Source organism: Phoenix dactylifera, chromosome 8 (assembly GCF_009389715.1).
Source record: "Phoenix dactylifera cultivar Barhee BC4 chromosome 8, palm_55x_up_171113_PBpolish2nd_filt_p, whole genome shotgun sequence".
Lineage (NCBI taxonomy): Eukaryota > Viridiplantae > Streptophyta > Magnoliopsida > Arecales > Arecaceae > Phoenix > Phoenix dactylifera.
The window spans coordinates 23,910,599-23,930,769 of record NC_052399.1 but is presented as its reverse complement, the minus strand read 5'-3'; the positions used below and the strand labels follow the sequence as shown (position 1 = coordinate 23,930,769).

The 20,171-nt window shown below is 36.6% G+C and overlaps 1 protein-coding gene across 5 annotated transcripts; it reads right to left on the bottom strand.

Annotated features, from left to right (window-relative positions):
- Positions 1-211: 211 nt before the first annotated feature.
- LOC103706837 (uncharacterized protein C3F10.06c) lies at positions 212-14,505 on the bottom strand. Of its 5 annotated transcripts, XM_039129319.1 has the most exons (11): positions 14,153-14,505; positions 13,678-13,838; positions 12,345-12,855; positions 12,138-12,209; positions 10,372-10,475; positions 10,151-10,259; positions 9,989-10,048; positions 7,922-8,191; positions 7,559-7,617; positions 5,207-5,350; positions 212-500 (listed from the first exon to the last, which is right to left on the bottom strand). In XM_039129319.1, the coding sequence occupies exons 1-8, from the start codon at positions 14,436-14,438 to the stop codon at positions 7,998-8,000; spliced, it is 1,497 nt and encodes a 498-aa protein (XP_038985247.1). In that variant the 5' UTR covers positions 14,439-14,505; the 3' UTR covers positions 212-500; positions 5,207-5,350; positions 7,559-7,617; positions 7,922-7,997. The 5 variants fall into 5 exon arrangements, with proteins under 5 accessions (XP_038985247.1, XP_038985245.1, XP_038985248.1 ...); XM_039129317.1 differs by having other exon boundaries at positions 12,138-12,855; XM_039129320.1 differs by having other exon boundaries at positions 12,138-12,855; positions 13,678-13,833.
- Between the last annotated feature and the right edge of the window lie 5,666 nt (positions 14,506-20,171).

Here is a 20,171-nt window from a genome sequence, read left to right as displayed (position 1 = left end):
AGTTTTGGTCTAGCTCTTGAATGCCACCAAGCTGCCTCCTGCTCAAGTACTAACGCTACTTGAAGACTGCACATCCCTGATTAATTTTCATTCAGCATCCTTCAAGCATCTCTGTACAGAGGGAAACTATGCGGCAGATTGGACTGCCTGGTGAGATTTTTGTACAGGAAGGGATATATCCCACTGAGCTGGCACAGTTGTTGGTCATAGCTTGAAACTATCAATCAAGTTGCGCATCTGACATAGCTGCACATTCCAAAGAACAGTATCCCAAAACATATACAAGGTACATAGACTTAAACAAAATCTTGAACAATACTAGAAAAATATAAAAACATAATCATCTTTTCAAAATAAGACAAACTAACGCTACCATTAACAAATAATCGAAGTTCTCCAATTATAAATTCCAAATATCTAAGTGCCCAGAGAAATTCTAATTACTTTCCACCTCTCACTAGCAACCTTCATCTTAGCTGAGCACTAAACATCCTGTGGCTCTGAAAAAAAAAAGATATAAAGAAATGATATGAACCAACAGCTCAGCAAGAATCCCCAACCATACACACACTGGCATAAATTATTTAACAGTTAATAATGATTATTCTCCAGCAAATATAACAACTAAAATAAGACTGAAGTATCATTACCATAAAATGCACATTCGAGTTAACCAATACTTTTCTCATATCTCTCATTCAACATGTCAATGTATCAATAAATATCACACAATTAAAACTAAGAATTTCATTCATCACTCATACAAATAAACAGTTCATTTTCATTTTATAATTCCTTTGACAGGGATCCAATTCAACAGACAGTGCACTATGAGTAAAATAGCTTATATTCGAGTTTCGACCATCTACGGTCACATTTCCAACCCATCACAGGGCAACAATAGTGTTACATTTCCAACCTCTCACAGGGCAACAATAATATCCTGGCTAGTCCATAGATCACACATATCCATTTATTGCAAGAGTGAACATCAAATATACTAAGTTATTGCCGAATTTGGACTACCTACAGTCATGTTTTTAGCTCATGACCGGTCAAAGATAATACCACATTTCTAGCCTATGATGGGATAACGATAAATATGACTAGTCCAAAGCACCATACCGACCATCTATTTATGCAAGTCTCAATTTTATTGATACACTATCATAACATCATTATTAAGATGCAAAATATGATCTCCATTTATTGCTACAATACACATGCACATGTCAAAAATGCACATCTATACAAGCAAGCATGCAAAAAGAATTCTTATCTCCACTAGGTAACAAAATCCAAGCTGTGCTAGTCAATCCAAATGTACACCTAATAATTAGCATATTTATAATAATTAGTTAATCACATGAATTTGAAGAACCAATTCATCTATAAATTAACCACCCCATAAGCATAACTAATTTAATTTACTAATTTTCCCAAATTTTCTAGTCTTGAGATTTTCGATGTTCCAAAAATAATCCTAGCCCTCGGATTTTCCACTCTAACCTTGCTCCATGCTTTTTACCTAAATTAAAAAAAAAAACAAAAACTAAAATTTTACCTCAAAGTAGGGGATTTGAGTGTAAAACCCCTAAGATAACCTTTTTGCCCAAATTATCGTTCCCCTACATAAAAAATCAAGACCAATAGAATTAGAAATATAAAAGAATGATGGGAGAAAATGGAGAGCGCTAATTGGGGATTAAAGGCAGACGATTACCCTAGTGGGGAAGGATTTGAGAGAAAAGGGGTGGCTAGATGAGATAATGATGGTTTCGAGTAGAGGCAACAAGGACTACCACATTGGAAAGGTACAATAGGGAGGAGACCACCAGGGAAAGACAGGAGGTACCAGGTCGGCCGGTGGGAAGCCAAGATTGGTCAAATCTAGACGAGTTGGCTTTGGCACCATGAGAGCAACACATGAAATGAAGAAAAAGCAAGGCTTGGTGAGGGCTTGTAATGAAACCCGACATAGAAAGGAAGTCCAATGGCAAACCAGGGGAAATAGAAAGATGAGGAGATGAAAGGGGTAACTAGAGAGAAAAAGATGGAAGAGGCCCAAGGTGGTTCGGCATCCAATCAAGTCCCTTGGCTCGCACACCTGTTGGCTAGGTTAGGGCAGTAGCCGGGTGTTGAAGAGGTGGCACTAAAGGAAGGATAAAATAATAAGAGGAAGGGAGATCGGAGAAGAGAAGAGGAAAGGGGGTCGGAGTTGAGTGTCCGATCACAATGCGGAATCCAGCAAAGAGGCTTGGTCCAATAGATATGGGTCTCGGGCAGCAGTTTTCACGCACGCCCAACCTCGTTCAAGTTTGGACGGGCTTGGTCCAACTTGGCCCAACTGGGTCGAGCCTCACATCCTCCCTTAAAAGAGTTTCACCCTCAAACTTGACATAACCAAGCCCTCATAAAGCTAATCTTAACCCTTATCTCCTCCATGAGTTTCCAAGTAGCCTCCCTCTCAGCATCTCAAGACTTACTCCTTTCTACAATTTGAATTAGATACTCTTCATACGTAAGATCCTCTCAAAGCTGTAATGGCTCAAACTCCACTACATGGCTAGGATCTAATACATACTTCCTCAAAAGTAGTATATAAAACACATTATCTACTCCTTTGAAGGCAGGTAGTAATGCTAATCGGTATGCTACAACAGGCTTCTTAGACTTTCTACCCTCCACTAGCAAGGAAGTCTAAAACGAGATCTCTTTAAATGCCTCACAAAAAAACAAAAAATAGACCGATAACTAGAATAGTTAATGATGGTTTGTCTACATAGTTCAAGCCAAGACTTAGCCCCATAAAGTAGATGGTCCACAATAACATTATGTAAAATGAGTGTCAAGAAAGGAACGGTGGGATTGAAATAGTTGAAACAACCCACGAAGTGGGTGCCTCACAGTAAGAATGACAAGCATTTATATGATAGACCTTGGTTTTTTGGGGAACGAGTTAATCCTAAACCAGTGACCAAGCATATGCTTAATCTAAAAAGGGTCGAGGCATGCTAAGGATTTACAACAATTGAAAATTTAGAACAGCATACTAGGCAAGAGAAGAGGAAAGGAAGTAGTAGAAAGAGAAAGGAGCAGTGAGTACCTAATCTTCTAAGAATCTCAAATTTTGCTTGTTTTGAAAATTAAGCTAATTGATTCAAGTTGTCCAAGCCAAGAATCAACCTTCAAATATACCTTGCATGGTGCCTCGGCCAAAACGGTTTCTCATAGTCGGAATCTATAATTTAAGAGAATGGCAATAAAGTCAAAGCGCTGGTTTCTATCCAAACATGGCAATATGTGATATATAAAGAAAAAAAGAGATGACCAGAGGAATTGCACCTCTCTTTCTATAAGAAAACATGTACTGCATTAAAATATGGGAAAGCCTTGGCTGATTAGCACCAAAAAGATAACCATAACTGAATGCACGGAGTTTCATAAATTAGACAATAACCAGAATTGAATGCATGGAGTTCCGTAAATTAGACTAGAGAGGTCTTGGGGAACAACAATCTAGTAATTTAACCTTGGCCTTTGTTGAGTTTCCTAAACAAAATGCCACCTGAAAAGCAAGATAGACTCCAATAACTTCATTATTAAAGCAACAAAGACATGATAAACATTCCTAGGAACATTAGCAGGGTTGCAAATGAACCAAGCTGCTCAAGCACAACCTGATAGTTACTCGTTCGAGCTATGTGCAGCTAAACTACATACATACGCATGCAAGTATGTTTCTCTCTATCTATTTATCTATATAGATATGTACATATATACATACATACGTACATACACACAAATATCTCTCTATCTATTTATCCGCGGACATAGGCATCTACCTATGTACATACCTATGTAGGTAGATATGCACATACCTACCTGCATACCTACCTACATATGTACCAACCTGCCTATACACCTGCCTACCTACATACACACCTACATACCAACAAACCCACATACCTACATACATGCATACAGACTTACGTACATGCATACATACCCACATACCTACATACATGCATACGTACCTACATACATATGTACCTACCTGCCTACATACCTACATATGTACATACATATGATGGGGTGCATTGTATGCCAAGAATCATTGTTGGATATGTAATCGACCTACATATATGTATACATCCTAAACACTGTAGATCCTAAACACTATCCCTATGTCTTTGTTAGGCATACCAGTTCATTTAGCTAGGGTATTCTAGATTATTTTCAATTAGGGATACGCATGAACCCCACTGTTTGTTTGTGACAAATTCGAGGGTCATGGATTTCATAGACACTGCCAAGAGCTACATCACTCTCTCAGCAGTTAATGGGGAAGCGAATAGTAGCACTAAGTTGGAGGCTATAGAAAGCACAAAAATTCATATATCAAGAGAGTTAAGTCAGTTTTGAGTGGTTCGAGAGAGCATATGCATCTTATCTCTAAGGTTGCCTTTCATGCCTTGATGAAAGTTGATTGGGTATTTTGATACCTAATCTTTTCCTAACAAACAAACATATGTGCGCCCACATATGCGCGCGCGCGCGCGGAGTATATGCATTCATGAAGCTGTTTGTTCATAGTGCAGTTGTATTGTTCAAGAAAAATGGCAGCACAACTTGGGTTACAAAAACCTACACTGAGCTCTGAAGATGACAGAATTCCAAGCATTTATTTAAATTTTTCTTCTGATCAGGAAGTTTTGAGGGAAAATAGCATTTAATACAAAAATTATAGTTGGTATGCATCAGCTACCGGTAGTTCAACGATCTGTATAAATGTAAACATCCAAATAACAAACAATGAACTGAAAACTAACATACAGGATTGATGAGAAACGGTATTGATATCATAAGAAATGTGCTAAAGCAGTACAAGATCTACTTCAGAAATCAAAGAGGAGTTTTCATGCAAACTGTACTTGAGGATCATGGTCTGATTTATGTATTCTGAGATGCACAACTTTTCTTAATTTTATCTTATCTAAAGATAGCAACAAACTCCATAGAAGAACACATGAGAAGAATTGTGTAAACTGGATTTATAAAAGGTAAGGTTCACATAACTAACAACAACGAACTAGAGGATGTTTCTTACAAAGTGATCTCTTACAATACATTTTTCTAGCATGAAAAAGAACAACTAGCTCGACAGTTTATCACTCTATTAAAGAAATAGGGTTCTGAATGTTACCAGACTGTGGTACTTAAGTGTGAGGCACTAAACAGATAGTAATTCATGGATTTGAGAATGCAACTCCAAGGACAGCTAGATGACTGTGCTTTCATGTGGCACAACTCATCAACTTTATCGTATGAAATTTAGCACCCTGCAATGCTGATAAACAGATGAAATTCAGTTGCACATTCCCATTCAATAAGTGTGAGAAGGATGCAAGAAAGGAAGGGGAAAAAAAATGAAAACTTCAAGTAAAGATTGCATAACACCAAAAATAAAAGCTGAAGAATAATAGTATAAGATGGCAAAAGATTATTAATTTTATATACTTATCCTTATTCCCATTCTACAATGAAAACCATTGTGTTACCACTTACTCCAAAGGAAGCAATTTGAAAGCTATCTAAATGCATAGACTTTTATGTATTATCATGTTTCCCATAGCTTCCTTACTTTTAGGGGCGTCCTTTTAGGGAAATTCTTGTTTCTATGTCCAAATACATTTGCTAGTACCAAAAACTGAGGAAAGGTTTCCATGATATGGCAGAGATAATATATTAAGACTAGCTGACTAGGCCTGGTAGAACCAAAACAAAATGCATAATAGAACATTCATAAAGAGGAATAATTTGGCAAATTGGAGGTCACCCCATGAGGTATTTCTTCGAATGCAAAGGTCAATAAACAGAACATGCCAAAAGTAAACTTGCTAATAAGCAGTGAGAAGAGACTTGAAACTACTAAAAATTTGGAAGTTATAGGCCCTGGATTGGAACTAATGGCAAAACAAGAACCACAAAACTACTATACCTAAGGTTGAATAAGATTCTATACTTTCCTATATAACTTAATAGACATGACCAACTTAATTAACCATACCTTTTTTACTTCTATGTTAAAATGAAGCATGTGGACCTCAATATCTGCAGAAGCTAATGTATTATCAACGAAATTATTTCCCCCTCTAATTAATGTAGCGGTATCTGAGAACACCATGCATCTTATTTAAATCAATGTTAATGTTAAGTCTCATATGTTGTATTCTTCTAATCATGGGATATCTAGGAAAACAAATTGTTGATTCCATCAATTTCTCCAGAGAAATCAGAAATTTGAAAACAGTTGTTAGAGATCAGAAAAACAGACATGCCTTCTTATTTTGGTTATGTACAAGTATGCAAACAACCAAACTTGACATGCCATAAGTTTCAGTATTTCAAAACACTTGCATGGTAACTTCTTGAAAGTTAAAAGCACCAAGCTTATGATCATCTAGTTAGCAACCTAGTATGTGTCATGAGTCTATTGCTTGGCTGTTCCATAACAACATTCCCTTAAAAAGATTATTTTCCCACCAAAAGCCATATAATTTTGACATGGTTTCAAAATATACTTGTATTTTTTTTTTGGCAATGTTAACAATTTGATATCTTCGGATTCAGAATTTGCCTCCTGAAATATCCTTTGAATGGTAGACGTCTAAAAATTCAACATAATAAGGTAGAGGACTTAAGTAATTTGAAATTTTTGTAAGAGCAATTTCTTTTCTATAATAGTAGTTTTGTTTTATGAGAACATTTCAACTTACGCACTTTGAAACTTCTATATCATAATTTATTTACTCTTATATAATTGAAACATCTCAAAACACCTGTCAGATGCCCAACATGGATGTTCCGTTGTCAACTCATGTGAAATTTCATGGAATTAAAGAAAAGTGAAGGAAAAGATGCATCATTGCAAAAGCAATAGTTTGGCAAAGCGGATGCTCTCTCACGTGCATTGCAGGTAGCCTCTAGTGGTAAGCTACCTCGATCTTGCTTAGAGTTTAGACATCACAACAAGAATGACTAATAATAGTACAAGCCAAATCTTGATTATTAAAAGATAAGATGATAAGAGCAATCAGATGCATTTTACTTAATAAGGGCATAAAACAAAACTGGCTATATCATTCTTGATTCCCGATTCTCCCTCCACTAATAACAACAAATTGAATTTAAAACCACCCTCATTAAAGGACAATGTCCTAAGTAGTGGATTGTTGCCGAAATGATCCTCCAGATTCAAGTATAGGTGGCAAAAAACAGTTCTTGCCAAGAAGATCGGCACGTTCACCTCTTCTTGCAAGATGGAGGTTATGCTGGTATCATGGGTAGTGTCTCTTGATATCCTAAGTAAATTGGATTATTATGCAATAGAGAAATAAGCATCTTCCAGTTTTAGCAATTACCTTAATTTGCCAGATCTGATTTATAAGTGGAGCAAAAACAGGGTAAAGTAAGGGCCTAGCAGATGCTTAGTCTAGATATACGTCCAAGCCATATTAAAAAGGATGGCATGTAAGTACTTGTGGATTGCACTTACCCTCTCAATTTGCTGGCACATCTTGCTTCATGCACTTCAAAGTTCGATCTTATGAAAACCTGCATGCAAAACTCTAATATATCATGGAAGAAATAATGTGGACAAGTTATGCAGCAGCTGAAGCCACATAGTTTCTCAAAGAACCAGCACGACATTAAATTAGAACAAGTTCAGGCACATCAGCAAAAGATAATAAAACATGAAAGAATAAGGTTAAAAACTTAATACACGCGGAACAAAAAATCTAATATACAAACATGCACTTAAATGTCTCAAAATATTACTCCAAAAATATGTCATTAGTTTGTACAACCATGATAACCAGTTTGGTCGTGTATCTAGTGGCATTGACAAGAAATTTACCATGAATGAGGAAGTGACCAAAATCAGTTTCTCTTGACAGTGCTTTACAAGATATGACAGAAGGCATAGCAGATGCCTAAGCACCACGAACAGCAGGCACTGCAGTGAACAAAGACTCGTTTTTTCGACTGAGAAAACCAAAAACCTGCTTCAGATTCCCTCTAGATGGGCGAGCATTTATTGCATACTTGCAAATAAGTACCAAACGCCTCCTCATCTCCCATTTGGTAATATTTGTGTGCATGAAATACTTGCCACCATCAAAAGAGCCTGAGGAGAAAAGAATAAAATAAGAACTGTAAAGACTAAACAAATTAAAAGCTTTGTTTTATTTGCAATAAAAGTTGTACTCACTAATATGTCAAAGAAGTAAACAAGATCACCATCAGGTATCAACTACAAGGTACAGAGATTTGTGAACAGAAGTATTAATCTTGAAGAAAGACTAAAGAACTTCAAAAGGATGACTAACTCCATATAAAAAGAACATCGCATGCTGGACTGATCTGGTATTGATGTGCTCCAAAAGAATATATTATGACACCTGGGTCTTGCTAGAAAATAACCTATGCATTTCAATATTATGCATATCAAATTAAAGCCTGACATATCAATGTTGTAAAATGCGGTGCATAAAACCACATATGTAGATGCAATCCCAGCCTGACATATCAATGTTTCATTCAAAAATAGTTTCTGAGAATGCCTATCTACGTGCTGTTCATACTTCACGGTATATGGATACATGTCTGCCAGATGTGAAGAAAGAAATTTCTACAATCAATTGAACATTCATTGACCCAAGTGAGAAACAAATACATGAAACTACCACAGATGTGCTTGTGTTAGGAACAAAGGTTGCCCTGAATGCCTGAACATACAAAAGTCATGAAATGAGATCTCAAAACTAGTTATTCCTGTAACCTGAATTATTCTTATATGAACTGCAGAAAGAAGGCTTCTCAAAAAGATGCATTGCAGTCCAATGAGGTGGGGGACTGCAACAAGAAGAGACCACAAGATATACATCAGGTCACTCTAAGGGACGAAAACAACAAACAAGACAAGGTTCAAACAGCCACACCAGTTTGCTCTCTTCAAAGACCCCTCCAATCATAAACAAGAACATGATTCCCAAGTCATCCAAACTGTCAAAAGCTGTCAGCAACCAACTCATGTGTCTGGATTTGGGTTTGTATAAGACCTTTTCTTGGTTAGATCAACTTTGGGTTTAATGCAATTCTATCTGTTTCAATTTTGCATCCCTGGATTAATCCCTGATCCCCTTCAAGATCTATAAATGACACAAGTCATGCAAATTAGAAGTTACTTAAAAAATAATTGTAATCATGCTACAAAATATGAGAATGATTGCTAAAACAGTTTTTTAATTATACTGATGTTATAAGATTGAAACGAAAGAACTGCTTAGCATGTTAAATGCTTAGAAATTGAATATAAATAATTTTATAAAATCTATATATATATATATATATACACACACACACACACACACACACACACACACATACATACATATATAGATAGATAGATAGACAGATTTTATATATACATAGAGAGAGAGAGAGACACACACACACACACACTCTTCCAACGGAATAGCCTAAATAACTCAATGCATACAAATACAATAAAAAGAGAGACCCAGTGCATTAGGCTCCCGCCATAGTGAGGCATGCAGAGAGTTAGACAAACGCAGCCTTGCCCCCATGTGTGTAGAGGTCATAGCGGAGAAACCTTATTGTTGCGCCAAGGCTTGCCTTCCGTTTACATGTACAGAATAAATAAACATATAATAAATGTATAGGTGCTTATAAATGTAAATGCAGCTAAATGACTTGTAGTAACAACCAGCTTGCCATCAACAATGGTAAAAGCTGTTTATATGCAAGCAGCCCAAAATCATAAATAAATAAATAAATAGAGTTCCCATTTCTATAAACATATCAAGATATCACTCAGATATAATAATATATAATTACTTGAAGCACATACGAATTATGGAACATATATATTCCAGGTATTAAACAAAAATAACTGGCATACCTCCTTCGTCAAATAGGGATGACAGAATAGCAAGGCACACACATATGCTAATATCTTCCCCTGCAGTCAAAGTACATAATATAAGTAAGATAATTACAGGATTTTCAGTTGATCAGCTCAATATGCAGGACAGTAATCACAACAACTTGTTCTTTAAACTACCATTATGACAACAAACTAGCATCTTCCTTGCTCTACTCAGGCTTAACTTGGCAAATTCGACTGCTGACAGGAGGTTGTTAATCAAGGAAAACCGATCCTCTTTTGAAGTCTGTCAAAGATCATTTTAAGGAAAACAAGTTGACTATACATTAAACTGTTAAAAATTACAAATTAGAATTAAGGTCCTTTCAAAATAATGAACTTTAGTTCCTGTCACTTACCACTATAGGTAGATGCAAGTAGGAATCAGCGGATGGAAGGCAAAATGATTTGAACTCGCTGTCGCAGTTCAGCACACAGTCAACATCATCAAGCACATCTGGAACTGCATAGCAGAGCATACAATGAATTGCCAAAATAAGATAAGCCTGGTATCCTAAGGAAAAACATATATATAGCATTAATAGAAGAAGTAGAATGAAGGTGAAGACCCTAAAAATGCTTCTTTCCTGGGATAACCCAGAACAAACAGTACTTTCCACACAACTTCAGTTGTTCAAAAAAACATGGCTTGCATTTGGCTGGTCATAAATGAAACATTAGTTCAAAAAAACATGGTATCATGATTTTCTTGATTTCTTTGTAACTGAAGTTGCAGCATTAGTTATCAAGATTTCACACTTCAATATACATAAAAGTAGTCCACATCGATGCATGTTCAATCCTCAAATACTATTTCCTTGATCCTTCACCAATTTCCCAAATGCTTTTTTTTTTTTTAACTCTTCAAATTCTACTTAGGTCCAGTCAAAGAGTGATGAGGAAGCACAGCATAAATACCATTCCCACAGATTCCTTTCACCCTTAAAACACAAAGCAAAGAAATCCCTGAAAGAGAAACTTTGACCAAAGAAGGCATCATGGCCGGACCGCTGACTGGCAGCCCATCTCACTCTTCAATTCTTATTCCCTAGTTAGAGAAAACCACAAAGGTGGTCTCCAAATAATTAAGCATAGTAGTAAATGCATGGTTGATAATATCTCATGCTCTCCTAAGAAGAGGAAAAAGAGCAAGATATAAGCTTGTTCCGCCGCCGCCGCCGCCGCCACCGCCGCCCTATAAGAGTCAAAACAGCAATACCATGTCTCTCTTCTTATAAGTCTCTATCTAACGTGGCAACTCTCAAAAGGACAACACAATAACAATGCAGATGAACTAGGAGATGAACTGGGAGCTGTAACTGGTGGTCTCCAATGCTATTATAGGCGACATTCAGAGTTCTGGTTCTAGATATAAAGACGAAAACAGAGAGAAGAAGGGTATACAAGGGAATGGCAGTTCAATATGAAACAGAACTTTTAAGGTTCATAATCAAAATAATAATAATAATAAATGTTTAATTTGATAAGTTCAGAAGCCATATTCTATTTATCTAGATTTTTTTAAACATGTACAGCACATTGCCTAAATGTTGCATTTTCCCTTTTCTTCATTAGACTTTCAAGCCTTGAAGAATGTCCGAGCAGAGGATTTTTCCTTGGCTGCAGATGCTTAAACATTTTTACTGATAAGGTATGATGATGTGGGCCTATTAGCTTGATCCACCTCTGTATATCATATTCCTGAGCCAAGGAAGCTTGGGAAAAAAATACATATGCCTGTATCTTGCCTGAGTGTCCATGCATCTGGCTGGGGGTTGGGATTTTCTTTTTGGTAGGGGGTAGGGGGTGGTCCAATTGTGTATGTAAGGATTTGTAGGTATATTTTACAATATTCAAATTTAAATTCATCTGAACTTAAAGTCAAACTCAAGCTAAGCAGCGGTGTGACATATCTCAGCCCGTGCAGTTTTGAACTAAAAGTACTGAACTGGCTCAAATGCTAACCATACAGCCTCATCCCCCCAAAAAATAGAGGTGAATCTTTGCAGCCTCAGGGCTTAAATCCAAAGGAAATTAAACAAATTTGAAGAAATGAACATCAGAAATATATGCATATTCAAGTACTTTCCTACAGGATAAAAAAGCAAGGAAAGTAGTAGCATACCATGTAAGGCTGCTGCCACTACAAGATTTGTTGAGCCAAGCCAAAAGATGGGATGCTTTTCATCAGAAGATGCTGCATTCATGGAATTGATGAAAATTTTAGAGCCCATTAACTGACAAGAATTAATAGATTCTCCATTAATATTGGAATGATTTTTTGCCAAGAATTTCTGATGCAGCTTGACAGTAACTTGAGGTGAGTATTCACCCCTTTGTGCCCGATATACCCTTTCCTTTTCAACTATTTCAGCAACTCGTTGATTGCAGAGATCAGGACCAGAATCTATCAGCTCAAATGCATGCTTCCAAAATAGATTAGGTGATAGACCCCGTGCCCAGCTCTCTTCATCATCTCCCGCTCCAGGAATATAATGCCAGCTGAATTCTGACATGGACCTTTGCTGAGCTATTCCATCTGAAGCAGATGCTGAAACCAGGATGATGGGTGTGAAGTCCCAAGAATTACAATCAGGAACTTCATTCAGCCATATAAGAGTCTTTTGAGAAATCCACAAGGGGCGCAGGGGTTTCCTTAAGATTGATGCAAAAGAACCAATATCAGCACCACAAGCTTCCAACTGTTTGGTCCATTCTTCAATGTGTCCCTCTATAGCTGCCTTCTCATTCTCTGGGACCCATAGTGGAAGATGCAGAGAGTTATCCCAATCATCAGAGAGGAGCCTAACGTCGGCCTTTTCATTAGGTGAACAGTATGACTCCTACAAAATAATAATAATTATTTGAAAGTACGCTTTCATACAAAAGATACTACAATTATTATAATCGGACAGATTTTCACAGAGATTCATAATTCGTATGAGCAACATTTTTTTCTTCACATTTTTGCTCTTTATAAATTGATACCAGTTTTCACTATCTTCATATGTTTTAAGCAAAATTTGCCGTACCAGTCAATACCAATATATACTAATCGTGCTGTGCCATACCGTACCAGTATCGAACTGATATTGCAGTACAAAGAGTGTATCAATATTCGGTACGCCAAACAGGCTTGTATCGGGCATACCAATACAATAATAGGATGATACGGGTACAGAGTCCAATATCGAGATGGCATACTTTGGTTTTGAGGATTAGATAATGCTCAAGTTACTTCATTTATGAGAGCCCTTCAAAAAATAGGAGAATAGCACATATAATAAAAGACATCCAATTCATGGGGACCTTTAAAAATTTGGGACATTATAAAAAATGAATATAAGATTAACACGTATCATCTCAAGTGGTATAGTAGAGGCATGAAATAATCGATCTGCATGTTAATGGCATTCAAAGTGACTCGCACCATAAATCATACATTAGATACACAATGAAACAGGCACAAAAGCATATAAAACTAATAAGCTTGTGTAAACCATATGAGGAAGTTACTTAAAATAAAGTCTAAAACGAATGCCAAAAGCGAGCTAATTATGCTTCTGAGAATCTGAGTGCAGTTCTGTTTCAACAGTTTAAAAATAAAAAATAAAACATGGAGAAACATGAAATCAAGAATCCAGTTTACAATAATCTACACTCACCGATTCACCATCTCTTTGGCTTTCCGCAGGCATTCTCAGCAAATAATTCTTGACTGCTCGGTTCAACACACACGTCCATATGGGTATTGTCTTCGACATGCTATCCGGAAACCGTTTCCCCCTACGGGTGGAATCCACTATAATACACCCTCCTCGCTGTCCTACCCATCATAAACAGTAAAATCACCAGAAAATAAACTGAGGTCCCCCATCTAGCATACAAAATTTCACGAAAAAACTGCACAAGATTTTTGACGCCCTAACTGAAAAAACCTACCTTCATTCCCCCTCTACCTTTATCCCCCCTCCGATCCCCTCTTTTTATGAAGAGCCCAAGATTCGAAAAGAAAACCATCACAATCCAATCGAAGACACAAGAACACCTAGATTTCCAAGAAATCCATCTAGAATACAAAAATAACCACGAATTCCGCTATTTCTTGGAAAAAAATGAAGGGGCGGCAGATCGAATTACCGGCGAGGTGGGCCACATGGAGGTTGAGTCGCGAGGTGTTGAAGGACCAGTTGTTGGTGTGGCCATCGGTGGACTTAAAGTAGCAGGTGGCTTCGAATCGGGGAGTGTACCAGAGGCCGCAACGGAGGTTGGCGAGAAGGGGTAGGTCCGGCCAAAGCCCGGCGATCTCGGCGACAAAGATGGAATCCTCGTAGATGGAGCGGAGAGCATTGTAGAGGCGGGAGTTCTCCCTCTTCTTTATGATCCTCGTCGCACGGTAGATGCTCAGCCTCTCGTCCGCCGCCATCGCCACCGCGCCTCCAAGAAAGAAAGACGGAGAGGACCCCTCCCGGTGAAATACATCTCCTTCTGGCATTTAGGCCCTGTTTGGGGGAGCTTTTGGAGGGCCAGAAAGCACTTTCTGGCCCTCCAAAAGTACTTTTAGATGAAAAACTGTGTTTGGTAAATTTTTCAAAAAGCTGTTTCAGCTTTTGCGGAAAGCTGAAAACAGCTTTTGGGAGGAAGCTCTAATTTGGAGCTTTTGGGAGGAAGCTGTTTCAGCTTTTTTGGAAAGCTGTATTTTTGACAAAAATGCTCATATTAAAATAACATAATTTCATAGTTTGTCCCTTTATAAACCTAAAAATCTGCTAGAGCCAAGAACCCTAGCCGTCAGACTCCCTTTCGTAAGAAAATGTATTTTTCTTTTCAATTTTTGTATGCATCTCTTCAACCACATTTTAGAAGAAAAAAATTTTAATCCTTTTCCATACCTTCCAAAATCAATCTATTGTTTTTTTTTTATCATCAACCTCGCGGCCCACGCTGAGGTCCTCCTCGAGCGTGGACCACGAAGAAGAGCCTCTGGACCGCAGAAAATTATTTTATGAAAAATTATGAAAAATTATTATGAAAAATTATTTTATACTAATAATTATAATATTTTATACCTTTATTTTTGTGTGATACTATAAATATAATATCATATTATATTATATCATAATACATTAATATGCTATGTTAAATAATTTAATATTATGTTATATTATGAAAATTTAATTTATACTAATAATTATAATATTTTATACCTTTATTTTTATTATACTATAAATATAATATCATATTATATTATATCATAATACATTAATATGTTATGTTAAATAATTTAATATTATGTTATATTATGGAAAATTAATTTATACTAATAATTATAATATTTTATAACTTTTATTATTGTATTATACTATAAATATTATATTATATTACATTACATTATAATACATTAATATGTTATTTTAAATAATTTAATATTATGTTATATTATGGAAAATTAATTTATAATAATAATTATAATTTTTTATACCTTTATTATTGTATTATACTATAAATATTGTATTATATTACATTACATTATAATACATTAATATGTTATTTTAAATAATTTAATATTATGTTATATTATGATAAATTAATTTATACTAACAATTATAATATTTTATACTTTTATTATTGTATTATACTATAAATATAATATATATTACATTATATCATAATACATTAATATGTTATGTTAAATAATTTAATATTATGTTAAATTACCAAATATTAATTTACTCTAATAATTATATTACTATTATGCTATATTAACATAATATTATTTATATTACAATAATATTATACTATATCGTATATTTATGTATTAATTTATGTTATGTTTTATTATGTTCTGTTGTATAATACTATGCAATGTCTTTTATGGTAATTTTGTCATACAAAAGTACTTTCTCAGTTTGTTTACCAAACACAAAACAAAGTACCACAGCACTTTACGAATGTAGTTACCAAACAACAAACAGCTTTTTATAACAGCTCTACTTCAGACAGCTCTACTTCCAACAGCTCTACTTCTAACAGCTCTACTGCCAACAGCTCCCCCAAACAGGGCCTTATACTGTCAGGGCGAAAGCCCTCGCGTTTCGCTGACGCGACTTGTAAAAGCGGCATAGCCGACTTATGAGTTGTGAACTTATGGCAGGGAAACTTATCGAGAGGTCCCTCGTTGAAAATAAATTACTTGAAAACCGCCATTAGTTGACGCTTCATTTTGAGTTACATTCGGCGAACCCTGCCGGCTTCGGCTCGTCTTGAGAATTATTTTTAAATCCCTAATTTGAAATTTAATTTGATCTGTATGACGATAACATAGTTAAAAATTTTCTGGTTAAAATCTTACACAATTACGCTGAGCTCAGAAGGAACGGAGAATCGTTAAAATCTCTTACTTTAGTATTAAACGATCACTTTCTCTTGATGGAAATAAATAATTGAGATTTGAAATGAGAGTAGGAATAGGACACTAACAGATGTGCTTTATCAATTCATATTACCTCATGGAAAAAAAATAATGATTGAGCCATGTCATGATATAAAAGATCTCATCAGGAAAAAATTGAGACATTTTGTTAATTAAAAAAGCAACCCCTATGTGTAACAAAATATAGGATACTTAATTTGTGGAGTTGTAGTTGCTTGATTCTAGCAGAAAATTTTGGCCACACTTGAAACTCTCAACATCGGCTTACAAATAGGAAAACAGGCAAAGAGTAAGATAGAGATAAGTTAGATATAGAATATAATGGAAAAAATATTGGTTATCCTAATCTCAGGTTGTTTCGATCTTATTGACCTCGATCATAACAGAAGAGAATGACTTTGGTACTGGCCGACCTACCATTCTAGTTGGTCCTGCCTATAAGTAACACCAGAGATAATTGAATGAGCTGCAATAGCAGTTTTAGCAATGATTACACCAATATAGCAGCAAAAACATGTTCAGCACGATTATTGCGCACGTCAAACATGGAAAGTTGTTACCCTGCCATTAATATACGATTAGCTATTATAGTGTAGTTACAACATTTTTTAATGAATCAGGTAACGTACACCGCTCTCATCTTATATATAGAGATGATAGGGGATCCTTGGATAAGAATTCTTAAACTTTCGCTTTCTCTAGAACACTGCTCTGTATTCAATCTCTCTTTCTTTCTTACTATTGCTCTAGATCACCACTAACTTAAGCTTCGAAGAGTCCTCCGTCAGAAACCTTCCGACAAGTGAACTTCTGTGCAGGTTAATCTCCTACCTTCTTCCTCAGTTTTGGCTAACCTCATCGTACCTCAGTATCAATTGACCTTGGCATACCTTGGTCTCAACAGACTTTAGCACACCTTGGTGGTAACCAATCTCAACTCAGATCCTAGCAGCAGCATAACAGAAATAGTAGATGAAATTTTAGAAAAGAAAAAATTATGCTTCTACCAGAGATGGTCAAGAGTTTGCCCTTGTTGAATAGATGGAGATTTGGTTTGTTTTTTTTTTTAAAAAAAAAAACTTCATGTATATTGATGTCATCTGCTTCGCACCTAAAATTAGGTCAAGAATCTTAAAACATGAACATATGTTCAAATATATGATGGATGAAGACCTACGGTTGGCCACGCCTTCATTAATTTTTACCAAAACATTGATATAAATCATTATTTCTTGTTTTAGTCATTTAATATATAATCTACCATTTGTATTTGTAGAGCTTGTGTTTTGTAATGCACTAATTGTTAGCAGGTATATCCCACATATCTGGTGCACAACATAATCATGCACATTTTATAAGATTTGAAATTTAAGGATATTTCTTGTCGGGTAAATGTTTTTCATCTTGGAATCTCTAGCAAAGAAAAGTATTTGGTCGAATGTGGTTTCAATTTTCCTATAACTTTTAAATCCTTTATATTAAGAGAGAGAATTATTGCTATTTGTCATGTAGCAATCAAATCCCAATAGAATAGTGCAAGAAGATTGGCAGGCATGTCATCAATTTTGGATAATTCTACTATGTTGTAAACCCATTAAAGAAACTGGCTATTCATGTCATCTGTCAATTTCTCTACCCCGAAGGTTCCAAACTCCTCTTGCGAGTTCTTTAATCCAATACTATTGCTATTTTCCGGTCTTTTTATTATTTCTAGGTAGCTGCCCCCCTCTCTATTCAAACCAATTTGAAAGAAAAAAAAAATCAATCCGTTTTCTTTTGGAATATACCTCTACCCAACGGAAAAGTATGGCTGGAAATGGGCCGGGCCGGGCAGGCCATACTTCTGTCTAAACTTGGCCCATTTTTTTTGATCTTCGAGCCAACTTGGGCCCACAAAATTGTAGAACACTCGAGCCCGGTCCGAACCTAATTGGGCCAGCTATATTCGTTTTAGCTATTGATTTAAATGGAATTAATATAATAAAGTAAACAAATTAAACTGAGGAAGGCATTAAAAAATATTCTCACAATTGCTAAATCTTGAAAAAGCAGCTTTAATCCCTTGTTTGCATAATGCACGCAGATATTTCTTCCATCCAGCAACTGAAACAATATAAGAAAGTGTACATTTCTTTCATGACAATTTGAACAAACAACACAAACATATACATGGAAAATGCAGTTAAAAAAAAAAAACAATTCTTCATCTCATCATAGATTTCATGATTCACTTATCAGGTTATAACTATATGTTGCTACTATAATTTTTCTATCATCAAGAAGGTTTCTAATACACCAACTTAATCATCTTTGGTCAGAGCCAGCCCAACCCTTAGGCGATTGAGGCGGTCACTTAAGACCCCGGCTGAAAGAAGGCCCACTGCAGGAAAGGTCTCAAAGACAAAATGGAAAAAAAAGGTCCCCTTTGTGAGTTCGCCTTAGGCCGGCCCACTGCAGAGAAGGCCTCAAAGATAAAACGGCCTTAGGCCTCCAAATATATTGGGCCGCTCCTGTCCTTGGTGTTCAATAGATGCCACCTTGCACTCAAAATGCCCTGTCAAATTGCTAGCATGCAAAATCATGGACGTACATAGTTGTTTCCCTTCCCCTCCTAGTCATCTGAGGTTACCTTTTTCCCCTTCTCCTCCTTACAGTGGACTTGATACAAGAGCTCACAGACTTCCTACACAAATAATACATGCAGACTTATTCTGCCTAAGCTATTTGACTGTAACCCAAATAATCTATATTTGCCCTGGCTGAACCTCCGACATCCGTCACCGCCAACCCCACCAAGGCAGGGCATTGACACCATCAGTAGCAACAAGAATATCAGGGCTGGTGATGGAGGTGGGCTTCAGCACCATCAACGTTTGGCTTAATAAAAAAGTAGCCGGGCAAGGCCAATCATAGTAAAAACGAAGATGAAAGAGAGTGGAGAGAGAGATCACGATACCTAGGGTCCTAAATGGAATTGTGGTCAACCGACGATATTGGGCTCGTCTTCACAATTGAACGGCTGCAGAACAACGATGAGGAACAAGCTTCAAGAAAGATCGACGACTGAAGACTGGCGAATGGCGATAAGGGACTATCGGATTGGATTTTGGAGTGGCCGTGGAGGCGGAGTGACAAGAAATCAAGGACAAGGAGAAGTGGAGAACAAAGAACCTAGGCTTCGATTTGAGAGCGGGAAATCGGGAGTCAGAGAGTTTGGGACTCTTCTAAGAGAAGAGTGCCCAACTAATCCACTTTGAGGCTAAATGGCCGAACCTAAATTCGGGTTGAGCCTCAAGAGAATGGACCTATTTTGGAACCGAATCAGCCTGAGTTCAGGCTTAAAATTAAGTTCCGTATCAGGCTTTATCCGAGCTCAGATTCGGGTCGGGCCAATGATATATTCAAGCCCGGCTTGAAAAATAAATGAGTGCTATAATTAAGCTCAAATCCGGTTTGAAATTTTTTTAGACATAGCCCATAGCCCAACATGAAGTCGGCCCGGCTCGATAGGCTTTGGGCCAATATGAGTCCATTTTTAGCCCTACCAGGAAGCAAATAGGGTCCAGTCGCCTAAGGTAGACCACCTGATCATCTGGTGGATCAATATCGATGTCAAGTCCACCGCCATACTATTTAATGAGCCGAGCAGAATGCTCTTATCAGCAATGTTCGGGCGGCCTTTCCAAGTGGTCAAGGCACACGTGGTGCCGTATCTTATCAGCTCCA

Coding starts and splice junctions, on each gene's coding strand:
- LOC103706837 (XM_039129317.1), bottom strand. CDS start 14,438: ATGGCGGCGGACGAGAGGCTGAGCATCTACCGTGCGACGAGGATCATA. Junction 10,260..10,371: donor ACTTGCATCTACCTATAGTG/GTAAGTGACAGG, acceptor GATCTTTGACAG/ACTTCAAAAGAGGATCGGTT. Junction 10,049..10,150: donor GCTAGTTTGTTGTCATAATG/GTAGTTTAAAGA, acceptor CTTTGACTGCAG/GGGAAGATATTAGCATATGT.